The sequence below is a fragment of the Zosterops lateralis genome, assembly GCF_965231275.1.
Source record: "Zosterops lateralis genome assembly, chromosome: 7".
Taxonomy (NCBI): Eukaryota; Metazoa; Chordata; class Aves; order Passeriformes; family Zosteropidae; genus Zosterops; species Zosterops lateralis.
In genome coordinates this window covers 18,984,136-18,998,830 of record NC_139767.1, presented here as the reverse complement: position 1 = coordinate 18,998,830, position 14,695 = coordinate 18,984,136, and the positions used below count along the sequence as shown (strand labels likewise).

General features: G+C 35.5%; 1 protein-coding gene across 2 annotated transcripts in view; it reads left to right on the top strand.

Annotated features, from left to right (window-relative positions):
* Positions 1-14,695, top strand: part of UBR3 (ubiquitin protein ligase E3 component n-recognin 3) — a gene marked incomplete at its 5' end in the record, with an annotated part of 104,502 nt that overhangs the window by 68,297 nt on the left and 21,510 nt on the right. For both annotated transcript variants that reach the window (XM_083865237.1, XM_083865236.1), the window contains 2 exons: positions 4,204-4,289; positions 14,305-14,410. In XM_083865237.1, coding sequence (XP_083721363.1) covers positions 4,204-4,289; positions 14,305-14,410 — 192 coding nt within the window. The remainder of the gene's footprint in view (positions 1-4,203; positions 4,290-14,304; positions 14,411-14,695) is intronic.

Genomic DNA, 14,695 nt, shown 5'->3' with positions numbered 1-14,695 from the left:
TATTCTATTAAAAGAAATACTATCTTTCAGCATATTCTTTCAGAGTATTTTAACTGATACAGAAGAGCTGTGAAATTCTATACATGGCAAGTTAAAGGACTATTTTATATTTTTAACTGGTATATTCTATACAAGGATAAGTAATGTTGGGATTTTTAGCAATTATGTGTTTGATTAATACAATTAAATACCCTTCTAAAAATACAAAGGACTCAAAATTAGTATTTTTTTGTATCAAAATATGATTACTTGTAACCATAACTTGACATGCCATTTAAGATACAAAAATGGTGTTAAAATACATTTCTGGGAGCAATGTTATATAACTTTTAAAATACATTTCTGGGAGTAATAATATATAAGTTTTAAAATGCTGGCTAAACATATTTTAAATGTATCTATATATTACTTTTATATTTACACACAGAGCTCAAGATTTATTTTCATTCAAAGTGTTAAAAAATACCTCAAACTAGAACAGCATTTCATTGCTGGTTGCACTGCTGGAGAGAGAAATCGTGGTTGACCACTAATATTAGGATATGTCACTTGTACTCCTTGTGACCTCTTCCTGTAGGTTAGACTTGTATCACCAATTTTCCATTTATCCATGTTTGATGAATCTCAGGTGTTGAATCCAGCCTTCTATATTGTTACTGTAACTCATAAGATCACTTACGAGGGAACCTGGCAGATCAACTTCAAGGTGGTTAACTTGTCTTGCTTTCCAGTGCAGCAATCTAGATTTACATGCTTCTACTACTTGATAATTGTATAAAAACTGTAGGGTTAAAAAAATTAAACTTTAAAATAGACATTTTAAAATTACTTTACAGTTTGTATTTATGGAAATAAATCTGTATATCATCTTCCAAACTGGAAGAGTTTTCTTTGTATGATTTTATTATGTGTTTAATTTTAAGTAATCAAATAACAGATTATCCACAGTTAAAATTACATACTGAAGTAATTTACTTTCTGTGAGTTATTCCTGTCATTTGACCTGTTTCTTCCTGATTTCCATCCAGAGTTGTTCTTGAGGTAATGATACCCTTGTGTTCCTTACCAACCAGTAATCTTTAAGCATTTCTAGTTCCAGGTGTTCTGAAGCACTTAACTTTTCTTGGTCAGACCTTCTACAGCTGTTGCACAGTTTTCCTGGTATTTAACCCTTGCTTAGATAAGCATTTGAATACAATGATATTTTGATTATCTCAGTGTATTTCCATGTGAATTAAATGCTCTTAATCTTCTTAAAAGTCATGTCCCATTTTCAATCAGAAAATGACATCATCTCCTGTCCTAAAAGATGCCAGTTTACAGCTGAATGCCAGCTTTGCAGTGGATTACTGCATGCTGCAGTGGGAAGGTGAAACGATACATAGCCAGTTGCTGCAGGTTATTCTTTCTCCTTCAGGAGAAAAGGAACTTCCTTTTCTTCATTTTTGCCTACCCAGGCATATGTCACTGGTAGCAGAGAAAAAAAATAACAAAAGAACTCTCTACCACCTCGTGGCAGGGCTAGCTGCTGTCTGTTTTCCTAGCAAAAGAGGAATTCTGGGTCTTGGCATCCTCATTTGCATGCACAGCTGGAACAGCAGCTCCTTGGCTACCTTCTGCTTTTCCAACAGTCGTATGTATGTGTTATGCTTGTAAATTGAAGTGAGAAAAATGCTTAGTATGCTTCTTCTGTCCCAATAGGAAGAGCAAGTTTATCCAAATATATTCCCTTTCTGAAAAGGACATTGTATTTTTACTTTCTCCTACTCTGTCTGAATTCTCAGAAATATGAAATCACCCTTCCCACCCCCAATATGTTGCTTTAATAAAAGCTTCCAAGAAGGGATGAAGTAGGTCTGTTTTTAATCAGGAGTCAGGACAGCTGAGCAAAATCCATTTTCTCGGGATGTTTTCTGTGAGTGAGGAGGATCAAGGTAGTGTTCTACAAATTATTTTGCTCCAATGAATGACACTGAGATTTCTAGATAGGAAAAGAAGACACTCATACAGATTTTCTTTCTCATTCTCTTTCCTTGATGTTGAGGAGTCTGAGATAACAAAGGATTCTTTCAGAGACCACTCTGTGTTCCACACTTCTGTCAGATGTCCCCAGTTTTTCATGACTTCTTCAGTAAAGGGCAGAGGGTACACAGATCCTCAAGGCAGAAGGGAGCTCAAATTAGGGAGGAGATACACTGGTCTCCTTCAAAAAGTATCCTACCTGATGCAGGATATTTTCTGAAGGATAAGTGTTCATTTTCACAGAAGATGTTTTCTCTACTGTGAATTTTCATGCCAGCTTACAGATATATTTTGAAAGAGATATGTTGAAGGAAAAGGTTAATACTTCCATTTCCAAGAAAGCTGAGCTGTAAGGTGCTGCCTTTGAGGAGCTGGGGACAATGGAGAAATGTGGGAGGTGGGAGTTGGTATCCTATGTGTGAACAGAGTATTTGATTACAGAAATAACTTTCCTTACATTCCTTATAGTAAAAAGTACTATGACACCTCAGATGTACCAGCAAGAGGTATTTTTCAGAATTGTCCCTGAGGTTTGTTTTGTGAAATAGCACATATGCCTTGGTGAAAGGGAAATTTAAAATTGTAGATCTAGAAAATTATTCTTAAACATTATGAATAAGAAATTTATTCTTATTCATTCAGATAGTCTTTTTGATTTAGATCTTAATTATCTTAGTTTTAATGGAAGACTGTCATTGATTTTGTTCTTCAAATTAGTTATCAGAAGGTTCATAGAATAAAACATACTGATTTCCTTCATATTCCCATGATGAACTAGCACATGCTGATCTACAGTTGCTATTTTGTCCACTAATATGAAATCCCTGTCCCTGCTTCCTTGCTGGTAGATTTTCAGAAGTTCAGTGAGCCCTGAAAATCGCCTGAAGAGTGGAAAATTCCCCTGTCACACAGATGCCCTTATCAGCAGCAACCAGATGGAGCTCTGAGCAGGCACATTATCAATGTTAAATTGCCTTTTCTGAGTAGAGAGGATTAAAGCATTCCTTCAGAAATGGATGGCATAAGCTGCAAACTTAGGGATAGGAATATTCAGAAATGTTGCTATTTTAAAAACATAGGAAAGTATCTTAACAAACACTGCATATCAAAATGTATTATTCTTTCAAGTTGATGAAGCTGAAAGTCTTAAAAATAATTTGTTTTGAATAAAAGTCATCCTGTAGTTTCCTCTTAGATGTATAGGGGGGGAGGATGTTCTTAGCTTGGATACATTATGTGCCTAAAATTCTAGAATAGATTTTAATATTCAGTCACATTATATCAAACCTGAAATTGTTTCATTTTTCATTAAAGGATAAAATATGTTTAGAATGAGATTTACAGTTTGGATTGAATTAGCAAAACAACACTTCAGAATAATGGAATTATATTCCTTTATTTTAATTTCAAAAATGTATATTGACATACTAAAAGCTTTCAGAGGATACAACATAAATTGTTTGCTCCAAATCTTGAGAGTAAAAGATATTGCAGTAGTGAAACATCCAATTCCAAAATTAAACAAAAATTAACAAATTTGGCCTAAACAATTGGTGCCTAAGCATCAGAGTACAGTAATAGTAAGAAAGCATCAGTGTGACATGCAGAGATGCAGTGACACAACTCCTGTTTCATACTAATGAGCTGCAGAGAATAGCGTTTCATTCAGAATTAACCTCCAAGGCTTTTATTAACTAACTTATCTATAAAGGGCAGGGCTATAATTATCATTTAGACTGGATTCATATTTAGTTGATGCCGTATCCATTGTACTCTCTGATTGTTTAAAGTGAAACAAAAGCTCTGCCAATAAAGAGAACACTTTTTAGATGTATATGATTGACTGAAAGTTAGCTAATCTGTATATTGTCTTTCCAGATTTGCACATGAATTCCCTTATTATGCTGTGTGTGCATACAGAAGAAAGCCACAGAATTAACATTTTTTAAATTCTTCTCTCACAACTCAATACGGTACTATGTTAATATAGTACTTAAAATCATATATGACAATATCTTGATAAGGTTTGTTTTGTTCTGAGCTATATTTCGGCAGTATTTCAAGATTAGTTCACAGTTTTCTTTTATTTAGTGTATGCTGGGAGTTTGTCATGATTCATTTGTGTCCATAGAAGCTTGAATAATGTTGTTCCATTCAATACTGTAATTGTTTCTCTTATAGAACAAACTTGGAACTTGAGCTGGTCCATCGAGGAGGAAATTTGTGTTCAGGAGGTGCAAGCACAGCTGGGAAAAGATCATGTTTAAGTAAGTTCCATGTTATTAAATGCAGTATAAATTATTTGAATATTGAATAAAGATGTCTGTTTCTTTCTGGTATTTTCTAAAATAAATCAACTTTTTCCTTTTAAAACCTTTTTTTTTCCTGCCATAAGGAGTCTCTGTTTTTGTGTTTCTGTTAGAGAAATCTGAAAACTAATTTTCACAAAGTCTTCATTAGAGCTGTTCATGTCTTGTGAGTACAATTATTTAGAAATCAATTGTCATACTACGCGTGTAATATTTTTTAATAAGTTTCTATTTTGTGAGTAACACTAGAAGTATTTTAAGGATAAAGCAGGAGAGCTTTGTTTCACCCTGGTTGTTGCTAGCAGTAGGAAAGAAGTTTGTTTTCTGGATGCTAATATAGCTCACGGCTTGGTGTCATACTTAGCAATATGCAGCTACAACATCCCATGTCTTTAATTTGCCTAGTTCTTCCACAAAGTTTTGGAAGTTTTCTTTCACAGAAGTTTTCAAATTTTGTTATTCTGAAACCTTTAAAAATTGTCAAATAAAGCAGTATCTTTCTGCCAGAAGTGTTTTTTTCTTAGAAGTAAATATTTTAATCTTTTACTGGAATATAAACAGTTACAAGTGGACATTTTCTTTTGTCAGGAAAAATTGGAAAGCCTGCCAGAATAGTGCTACTATTACTGCTACTAATGCTTATTTGAGTGAAGCTTATGTAGCAATAGCAGCAGATTCCATAAGAAAAAAGAAAGCTTAGGCCCACCTCTGTCTTTTGGTACCCAATTTCTGGGGATGCTCTCCTCATCCTTTGAGGTGACGAGCCACCAAAAAAATCTCACCAGGTGCTGTCCACGCTCCCTCTAGGAAAAAAGCCTTCTGTTACTGCCAGGAAATGTAGTTCAACTAATTTCATTCATGTGTTGTTAATTTAAAAGATAGTTTTAAACCATACTGCACATTGTCTTTCCCCACCATAATTCCCCCACTTTCTCAGCTGACAAAAGTACCTGAAAAGTGCATATGTTACAAGAACATCTCTGGATCACTGTGTGCAAATTTGAAGCGTTTAGTCAACCACAGTTCTGCAGATAATTTATACTTAGATTACAATGTCTTTTTAATTGTATGCTCACCTAGTAAGATGGACACTTTCTCCTTGAATTTTAGCTTCTTACAAATGTGTTACCCATTTCACAGGCATGTATTTGGAAGAACATGGATGAGCAGGTGTCCTGGTTTAGGGCAAATTTGGGAGGAAACCTCTGAATGGGGTTCCTCAGGAGGGCAAACCCAAATGGCTCCTCCCCCCAGCCAGTCTGGGAAAAGAATTCCTTGGAGAAAAGTGGAAAAAACTATTTATTTAACAAACAAACTGTCCACTAGCATAAGAAATGAATAATATGAAACAATAAAACCTCTCGCTGCTCCAAAGAGAGATGGCAAAACTGAGAGTCCTTGCCGGGAGTCAGCTCAGCTCTCTCAGCTCTATCAGTCCCAGTCCCTTCGGTGCTGGAAAATGCCAAGGTCCAGGCCCCGCTGGGCCACAGGTGCAGCTCCTGGTGCTCCTCTGGGTTTTTAAGTCCGGAGCTGATTTAAACAGTCTCAAGAAAAAGGAAAAAAACAGTCTAGTAAGCTTTTTTTGCCCCAGCTAGCTAGACTAACTTAAAGGAAAAAAAAAACTCTGACCACTGTCCGTGCATTTGATGAACACACAGTCCAAGGACAAAGAAAAAGTGCAGAGGAGTGAATAGTTTTTCAAAGCAAACTGCGCGCTTCTTCTTTTTCTGCTCACTTCCAAAACCAGTCTTTAAGGTACAGAACACACAGAACAGACAGTTGGGGATACAAGCATCATAGTCACCCTAGGACAGCAGGTTAGGGTGGAGATTTCAGCTTAAAATGGAAAAAAATTTAAAAGTGAAAAAATTCATAATGATGTTGCACATGATGAGAATGTATCCTTGTTATCACGTGGCTTTACTGGTAATAAAATTTCTTGACATTTAGAGTTTAGAAGAATATGTGCAAGGAAGTGGCCAGTAATCTGCAAGGTCATGTTTTTATCTTTCTGATAGTTTTTCAAAATCAGGACATGTCAGTTTTTATGTGTGTTTTATATTCTAAGATAAAGGTGGAATGAGACACATTCACGACATCTTAAAACACTGTGAAATGTTTGATGTCACAGCAAATTTTTGTTACACGTATCTATTTAAAAGCTAGCTAGGTAGATAAATAGATCTAAAAGATAATGGGTTTTCTGATGGTGCTTCACCAACTAATGTCACTAAAGGCTGGAAGATTATGATTTTGCAGAGGGTGCTTGAACCACTGGATTGGTGGGAAGCTTCCTTTGTGTATATCTCTGTAACTTCATTATTTGCTATTTGCACTACATTAGTTGATACAAAGGGAGAAACTACCTCAAAGTATTTTTTCTTTCTTTGGTGTTATTTGAAGAAAAAAAGAAAGAAAGAAAGAAAAAAAATGCCACCAAGCTAAAGCCTGGTAGCTGACACTGGGTGGTTTGTATAATACATTATTTAATTTTTTTTAGTCTTACCACACCATCTCTTCAACATCCTCTTGCATAAAGAACTCTTACATTCTTAGGACCTGACTTTGCAAGAAGGCATACCTTTTGCTGACAGTCTGTGAAAAGATTTGTCAGGAATTTTAATACATATTTCTCAAGCCTTGAAATGCATGGAAAAATCTTTAATCACTGGAGAAATTTCTTTTTGGAGAATTACAAAATTGGAAATGATACATGAAGGATGTATTTCCACTGAATTGTCTTATGCTGGGTGGATCCTTCAGCTAGGCATGACAGTTTAAATTCATACATCATGTTTATCTATTTTTCCAGCCTTTTTAGTATTTTGCCATCGACTTTGTCTCAGAAAATGAACAAGTTTTTCTTTTTTAAAACAGATTACTGGAACAAACTAAATTTACTGAACTTACCAAAAGTTAGAGATCCTTCTCACACCTGAGAAGTAAAGAAATTATCTTCTTAAAGAGAAGCTTTAAGATCACATCAACTGTTGCTTTTAAAAGTATATGCTATTTTACAAAATATAAAATGTTCATAAATACATCTTTTTTGGTTGGAAATCCACTGTGAACCTGTGTATTAATTGTCTGTAGGAAAAGTAAAACAGCCCTGTAAGGAAAAAATTGTTTTCATAGAATCACAGAGGTTTGGGTTGGAAGGGATGTTAAAGATTATCCCCTTTGTATTCAGAATTGTGTATATATTTAGGGAGAAGAAATTTTTTCCCCCATGATGTGATTTGACTGTTTAAATATACTTGCACACATGGGTTTAATCTGAAATTGCTAGAAATTGATTGAAAAGTATGTTGATTTTTTTAAACCTGATGACACATCTTGATTTTATTTTCTTTTTCTACTCACAATACAGTGCACTTTGTTTACAATAATATTTTTCTGTTCCTTTCTTAAACTGTTGTGTAATTTTGAGTGTGCTGTACTAATGTTTTTTCCTTTAGCAGTTGCTGAAAGGATTACAGGCATATTTCTGATAAAGGGGTGTGGACAGCATCTTACCACAATGCACTTGATTTTTTCCCACAGTTTTTAGTAGAATGGTTAATTTTCTTTTTTACATCTAAGTCAGTCATATTGGTGTTCTTAATGTTTATCTTGCACTCCAGAAACATTCAAGGCCATAAAGGTAAAGGCACTACTTATATTAATGTGTTATTGCGTTAAGTAGCACAGAGAAGTGAATGTTATCTATTCATTGTTAAAATGTCCACATGTTGTTTATGTTCTGTATTGGTACTTCATAAAATGATGTAGCAATCTAGTCATATTCAATCTTGCATTAAAATAGACTTGTTTTTTAATGTAAGGCAATGGGATTCTCCTAGAACAGATGTGTACAGCATTTCCATTTATTATTATGTTTAGATTTGGACATTAGGCTAAATATGACTAGTGGGAGCAGAGTTAGCTTTACATACATAGCAGGGCTTGTTTTCACTAAACCATTATATAACTGTGTGTTTCCTTCATTGCCCCTTCCATATCCTTCTGTTTAAGTTATGAAAAGTTGCAGTTCTGTAGATTCGTATTCTGAAATATATTTTATCATCCTTCCATAGTAATTTGTTTTCCTAAGAGCAGTCCTGTTTTTAAAGTTACATTTAAAATGTACCTTCAACTTCTTCATTGTCTTCTGCAGTGAAGAAAGAATGGTTTTTAATATCCATACCCCATCAGGAACTTGAGTACTGTGTTGTTAAAGTCTTCCTTGCACAGTATTGAAATTGCTTTTGTTTTTAAACATCTTTCACGTCAGGTTCAGCAGAAATAATCTAAAACATAACCTGGTTTGGCTTTTTCTGTGTGTGAGATACTGAGGGGGTGTTTTTGTGATTAAGCATACCACTCTGTACTAGTCTTGTAACAACTGTGAAGTTTGGTGATTAGATATTGTGGAAAATAGAATATGTTGTCCCAGGTGAGCTGTTACAGCAGCAAACATCAGGGAAAATGGTGGGAGCAAATAGGTCAAGAGCTGTTTAAGTAGATTGCACCATGAGGGCAGCTCCTCTTGGGAAGTAAAATTAAGAATGATTAATGTAGCTTTTAGTATCAGTGACCAAATGTGTGTGAGAAGAATGGTGAAGAAAATTTGGCTGCAAAATTGCCATTTTACGGCTTAAAGTTTTGTATGCGTGTGTAATCAAAAAATGCAAATAGTATCCTATTACTTTTTACTTAAAAATCAAGTCCTATATGAAGGACTACATTACAGTTTTAGAGTCTATGGCCTTGCAAATTCTCTTGGGTTTAGGGGAAAATTATGATATATAACAACTGTTCAGGTCTTATTTCCCTGTTTTATAAAGTGTAATAGACCTGTTTGTCTTCATTTTCTATATTTATTGAACAGGGTCAAAACACAGCATTAAGGCTAAATAATTATAATTTCTTTATATGGTTTTTATATAAGGCCTTGAACAACCTGGTCTAATGGAATATGGCAGGGATCTGGGGGACTAGATGAGCTTTAAGGTCCATTCCAACCCTAAGCATTCCCTGATTCTGTGACCTCTCTTTAACTTGTGTAGAAGCTTTTCTTTGCTATTTGTACTCTGGTAATCTTGTAGTAGTTGATGAACAGTTTCACAGAATTAAAGTTACATATAAATGAATATATAATCTTCCCTTTTTAAACTTTTAAATAGTACTTTTCTTTCCATCTGTCTGGCTTTTTGGTGTGTTGTTTTTTGTGGTTTTGGTTTTCTTTTTCCCCTTTGTGAGAAGGATAGGATTAAGGTTTAGGTAAAGATTAAAATATTTTGTCCTCTTGTCATCTGGCTTCAGTTTCTCTGTAAATGACCTCCTTATCCTTGGTGCCCATTCATGCTAACTTGGAAAAAGCAGTTTTTCTCTGCAGATGATCTTAAGTATTTTCTAAAACACTTGGTATGCCACTAATATCTAGTGTGGAAGAAGCAAAGATAGATACTGTTAGAATTCTGTTGCTAAAGTTGGTTTCATACACTGGCGAGTTTGGTGTAGAGGGTGATTAGCTGCTTCATCAGCAGTTAAGACTTAGTGAAAATATAAGAGATTTTGTAAAGACTATCCAGTCTTAATGCCTTAATAGGCTTTTCCTGACCTTCATGTTGTTTTTTTTTACTGATTCAAGTCTACTGGATCAGTGATGAATGGAAAGATGTCAGCAGGTCTTTTCAGCTGCTCTAAGTGGACTATGTAAATCTCTACCAGGAGAAAAATATTCCTCAATCTCCTTATTGACAATCAGGTCCCATTTGGTTGTATCAAGTGGTTTTAGTTATATTGTACATTCTTCTTGATAGTCCCAGCAAACTTTGGGAGAATCATCCCTGTTCTGGAAAGGTCTTCACGGTTGAGACAAGGATGTTTTCAATTCCATCTGCAGTGAACTGCTGTGTCATTGTGTGATGTTTTCACACTGTAAATATTAATACTAATTTAAGAAATGTAAAAAGGGAAATCTGAATCAAGACAGAAAATTCCATGACAGCTGTATATGTCCTAAAATAAAGAGAGACTGGGGTATAAACACATTAGCTAGACTGTTGCAAGCAAAACAAAGGCAGCTAATTCCTTCTTTGTTTTCATTATGACAGCACATTGCTCTACATTGTGGAATTGGAATTAAAATGTGTCATCTGATTTGAACTCTGGTAATTTGAGAGTTTATTTTACCAGTCAAGAGACCAGAAAAAATAAATAGGAAAAAAGGAAGCAAAATTTATGTAGAAATTTGGGATCACTTCGGCAAAGATCAAACCAAGATTACAAGTGGGACCAAAACTTAAATTTGAATGCAACTTCCTGAATCACTAATTTTTGTCAGTTGAGCACAGCATTTTTAGAATTTCTACAACTCATCTATCAAATTGCCGTCTTTTTATGTCTTGAATTTAGTCTTCTTTTGTGCTGTGCATATCACACTGAACCTGAAAAGGGCTGTGAAATTGCCTTTGTGGGCTCCTGCGTTTTGCACTATAACATAGAATATTTTTAAGAACTTTGTCAACATCTGTAAAATGAGTGTGCTTTATTATTAAAAACAGTAAAGAATGCAGGTGCTGATGCAGTGTGGATATATAGACAAAATACCCTTATCTTTGGGGTTTGTGAGAGAAGCATTATAATGCTTCCTCTTAAAGCTTCAGTCCCAGTGCAAAGACAGTGTCTTACCCATTGAGCTGCTCTTTTGAGAGTACAGATTCCAATTGAGTTTATTGCTCCTCTCTCACAATAGATTAACTCCAAGAAGTAAATCTACCAAAAACAGCAGTGACAATAACAAAATAACAATGGAGTTATTTTCATCACTTTCAGAAATGGATTAAGGAATGCTAATATGACTGAAAGCTAGTTCTGACTGCTAATCTAGATGATTCTATGAAGCGTTGTTTAAGCTTTACATGTATTCGATGAAAACAAAGACATCAGCTGAGAGTTGTGATGACAGCAGTGTGTCAATGTAGGTAATACTTGAGTCTATGATCATGTTTTAAAACAGTAGTAATCTTGTCCATTCAAATGTCTAAATTATAGAATCCTGCCAAGCCCCTGATGACTTGCAGCAATAAATTATATTGTGCATCCAAATTGTGTGATTATTTTTATATCTATACAAATTATCTGGATGCAGCCTGCTACTACAAAATTATTAGAAGAGGAGGATCATATTCAATGTTCAAATTTAGTTGCTGCTGTGCTTTTTGAAATTAATATTCTTTCTACAAAAATTAGTTAAGAATGATCTTTTGGTGACTCTGAGCTACAGCCAGCTCCTGCCTTTCCCCCTACAAGGGTGGGCTCTCCTGGAGAGAATCGGCTGGCAGGTGGACGGTCAGGGGCAGAGGGTTTGGGATACCTGCTGAGGTTATGGCTTTCGTTCCCCCTCTACACAGGGCGGGGCACATTGATGTTTATGGGCCATTGTCATGGTCATGTTTTGCAGCTACTTGTTTCAAAACAGTCCTTACATATATTTTAAGCATTCCAAGTAGGATAGAAGAAAATGGGAAGACATTCTGTATTTTTATGCTTATGTTTTGGTATTAAGCATTCCACAAATACACAGGAAAAGGCCTTGGGTATTCCTTTGGGTCAAGGCAGGTTTCTGCCAGTCCCTCAGGCCATAAGGACGTGGTGCAGCACCAGGCGCTTGGTGCACAGTCAGGTTGCCAGTTCTTGCTTTCTGGTGCTCTGGTGTTTTCCTTGGCTTTCTCCAGTACTCCGTACTGATAGTAAGTGGTAAGTGAAGCAGATGGAGTGAGGAGTGTAAAGCAGAAATAAGATCGGTGTGTGCTATGGGCGGAGGCGCTTCCCTGCAAGGAGCCACAGGCCTCCCTCACAGCCAGCACTGCCCCTTCACACGGCTCTGAACGGCCTTTTCCTGCACCGATCCGGACACGCCGAGGATGTGTCTCCATGCCATACAGCGTACACATTTGGAGATTACAAATAAATTCTTCTTGGTGCTTGCCTGCTTCATTTCATATTAGTAAAAGCTCAGGAGAGTAGCTGTTAAAGGAAGAGGGGATGAATTAATTACTCTAAACAATTTTTTCTTTTTTTCTTTTTTCTTTTTTTTTTTCTTTTTTCTTTTTGCATACTTGCCCATTTCTGTTTAAAGCAAGGAGCAATTGATGGGAAAAAAAACCACATTCGTTTTAGTGAACAGACAGGAGGGAGGGTAATGGGTATTTTAATGGGTTTCATTCCAAATAAAACCATGCTTGAGATTTTATTTTTTTATTATTTTGATGGAATATAAGTATATTTTCAGAGTTTTCAACTTTATCAGCAAAGCAGTGTTTTGCTAAGAATCTCTTGCCTGGAGAAAAGATGACTTATTTTGTCCTCATTGACTGTTTTTATTCAGAAAGCAGGTGGCAGCTATCAATTCCAATGCCATCTACAGCTCCAATTATTTTACAAGCCCCAGGAGCTAATTACGGCCCTCAGGCTCTGGCAGTCAGCTGATTTCATCATGCGACTCTTTTGGCCATTGCGAACCTCTGAGTAATTGTCTATTTATGGAAAATAAATTAATAGCTGCTATTTCTACTTGAGAAAGAGGACCTGTGAGTGTGTTGGTTGGGCAAGTAGATTTTAAAGAGAGGAAGAGATTTAGAGAGAAAGATGCAAAGGGATCAATTGAAAGAATAAGAGGTGGGGAGGAAAGAGGAAGAAGTTAAAATGAAAGGGAGACAGGAAACAGAGTCCTAGAAAATTGAACAGGACAAAAGCATGACACCAAATAGCAAGATAGAGTGTGAGAGGAAGAAAAAAGTAAGCAAAATTGTGAGAAATGATACTCTAATTATTTCAGTATAAATCTATGAAGATAAAAAAAAAAGATTCATTGGAAACAAGTGAATCCTGAATAGTTCCTGACTTAGTTGAAGATATCCCTGCTCATTGCAGGGTGCTGGAACTAATGACCTTTAAAGGTCCCTTCCAAGTCAAACCATTCTATGCTTTTTATTGCATGTACCTTTCTGAAAATGCTCTCCACCTAAATAGTGCTTGCCTTCTTGGGTGGCTTAATGGAAGGAAGGGCTAGATGTTGTCTTTATGTGTGTGATCATATGATTCATAGATAAATATAAAATATGATTTTCATATAAAGTACTGCAGTAAATCTCCGTGAGTAATTATGCATCCTCTGTTCAAAAAATTTTACAAGTGTTTTGCAAACGATACTTTTGATACAGTGGAAGTACAGAAGGTTTGGAAATTATGAATATCAGCAAACTCTGCCTGCAGGTTGTACAGACAAATCTCTGACTTTATAAAGACTGTTGCTACTTTAGTGTCATTCATGTGTAGTCAGAAGTTTGTTGGTTTGGGGACTTTTTGTCCAAAAATTACCTACAAAATGTAAAGGCAGAAGGAATAATAAACCTTTTAAAGATGAAGAACCAAAGTGATCCTGCTGTAGGCCAGAACTTGTAGCAATATTAGATTAAATTTCAAATATGTTGTGCACAGAACTTAACTGTGAGAGGAATGAAAACTAAAAGTATATCAGTTAAAAAAGTGTATCAGTCCCTGTTAAGGAGAATTGTTTAGGACATCACCACTTCTGGCATAAACTGGAGAGGCAAGTGAAATGACCATATAACCTTAGCAACATAACAGCATATGAAACAGGGTTTTTTTAAAAGGCCCGTAATTAAGTACATGGAGCACCAAAACAACTGAGATCTGGTCAAAACTTTCTAAACAGCCTTTTTCTCAAAACATTTTTTGGTACATAGGCATGTGTTCCCTGCCTTCAATTGAAATCTTACTTCTCTTCAAATCCTTTTTTTGAAAATAAATCAATCCTTTATTAAAATATGCTTGTTAGGGTACCAGCTTATTTAGAATGATATGACAGGCTTCTCAGAATCTTGTAAAATACATGGCAATTCAATGTAAAATAGTTCATATCACTGCATATAATATTCATCAATCTGTCTTCTTCACCTTTCAGATCAGCTGTTTCACGTGTTGGCCATGCACATGCGCCTCTACAGTATAGACTCTGCATACAATCCCTGGAGAAAATTAACCCAGACGTTGCAGGATAAAAATTCAGAGCAAGTATTTTATTTTACCCAATATCAGTTTTACCTGGTGAAAGAAACATCCTTACAGAGGGACTTTGGGTAACTTGGTGTCATAATTTAAATTCTCTGTGAGGTATGCTGATGGACTTAACATCTAAGAATTGTATGTATGAATTTGTAAAAATATGTTTTCCCATTTCTTTTACATAAAAATCTGACAAATACCAGTTTTGAGATAAAGTTTAAATTCACCTCTTGCAGGCTTAAGCTCATGCAAATTGAAAAGTATTGGGTAAGTGGATAGGGGCACTGCTG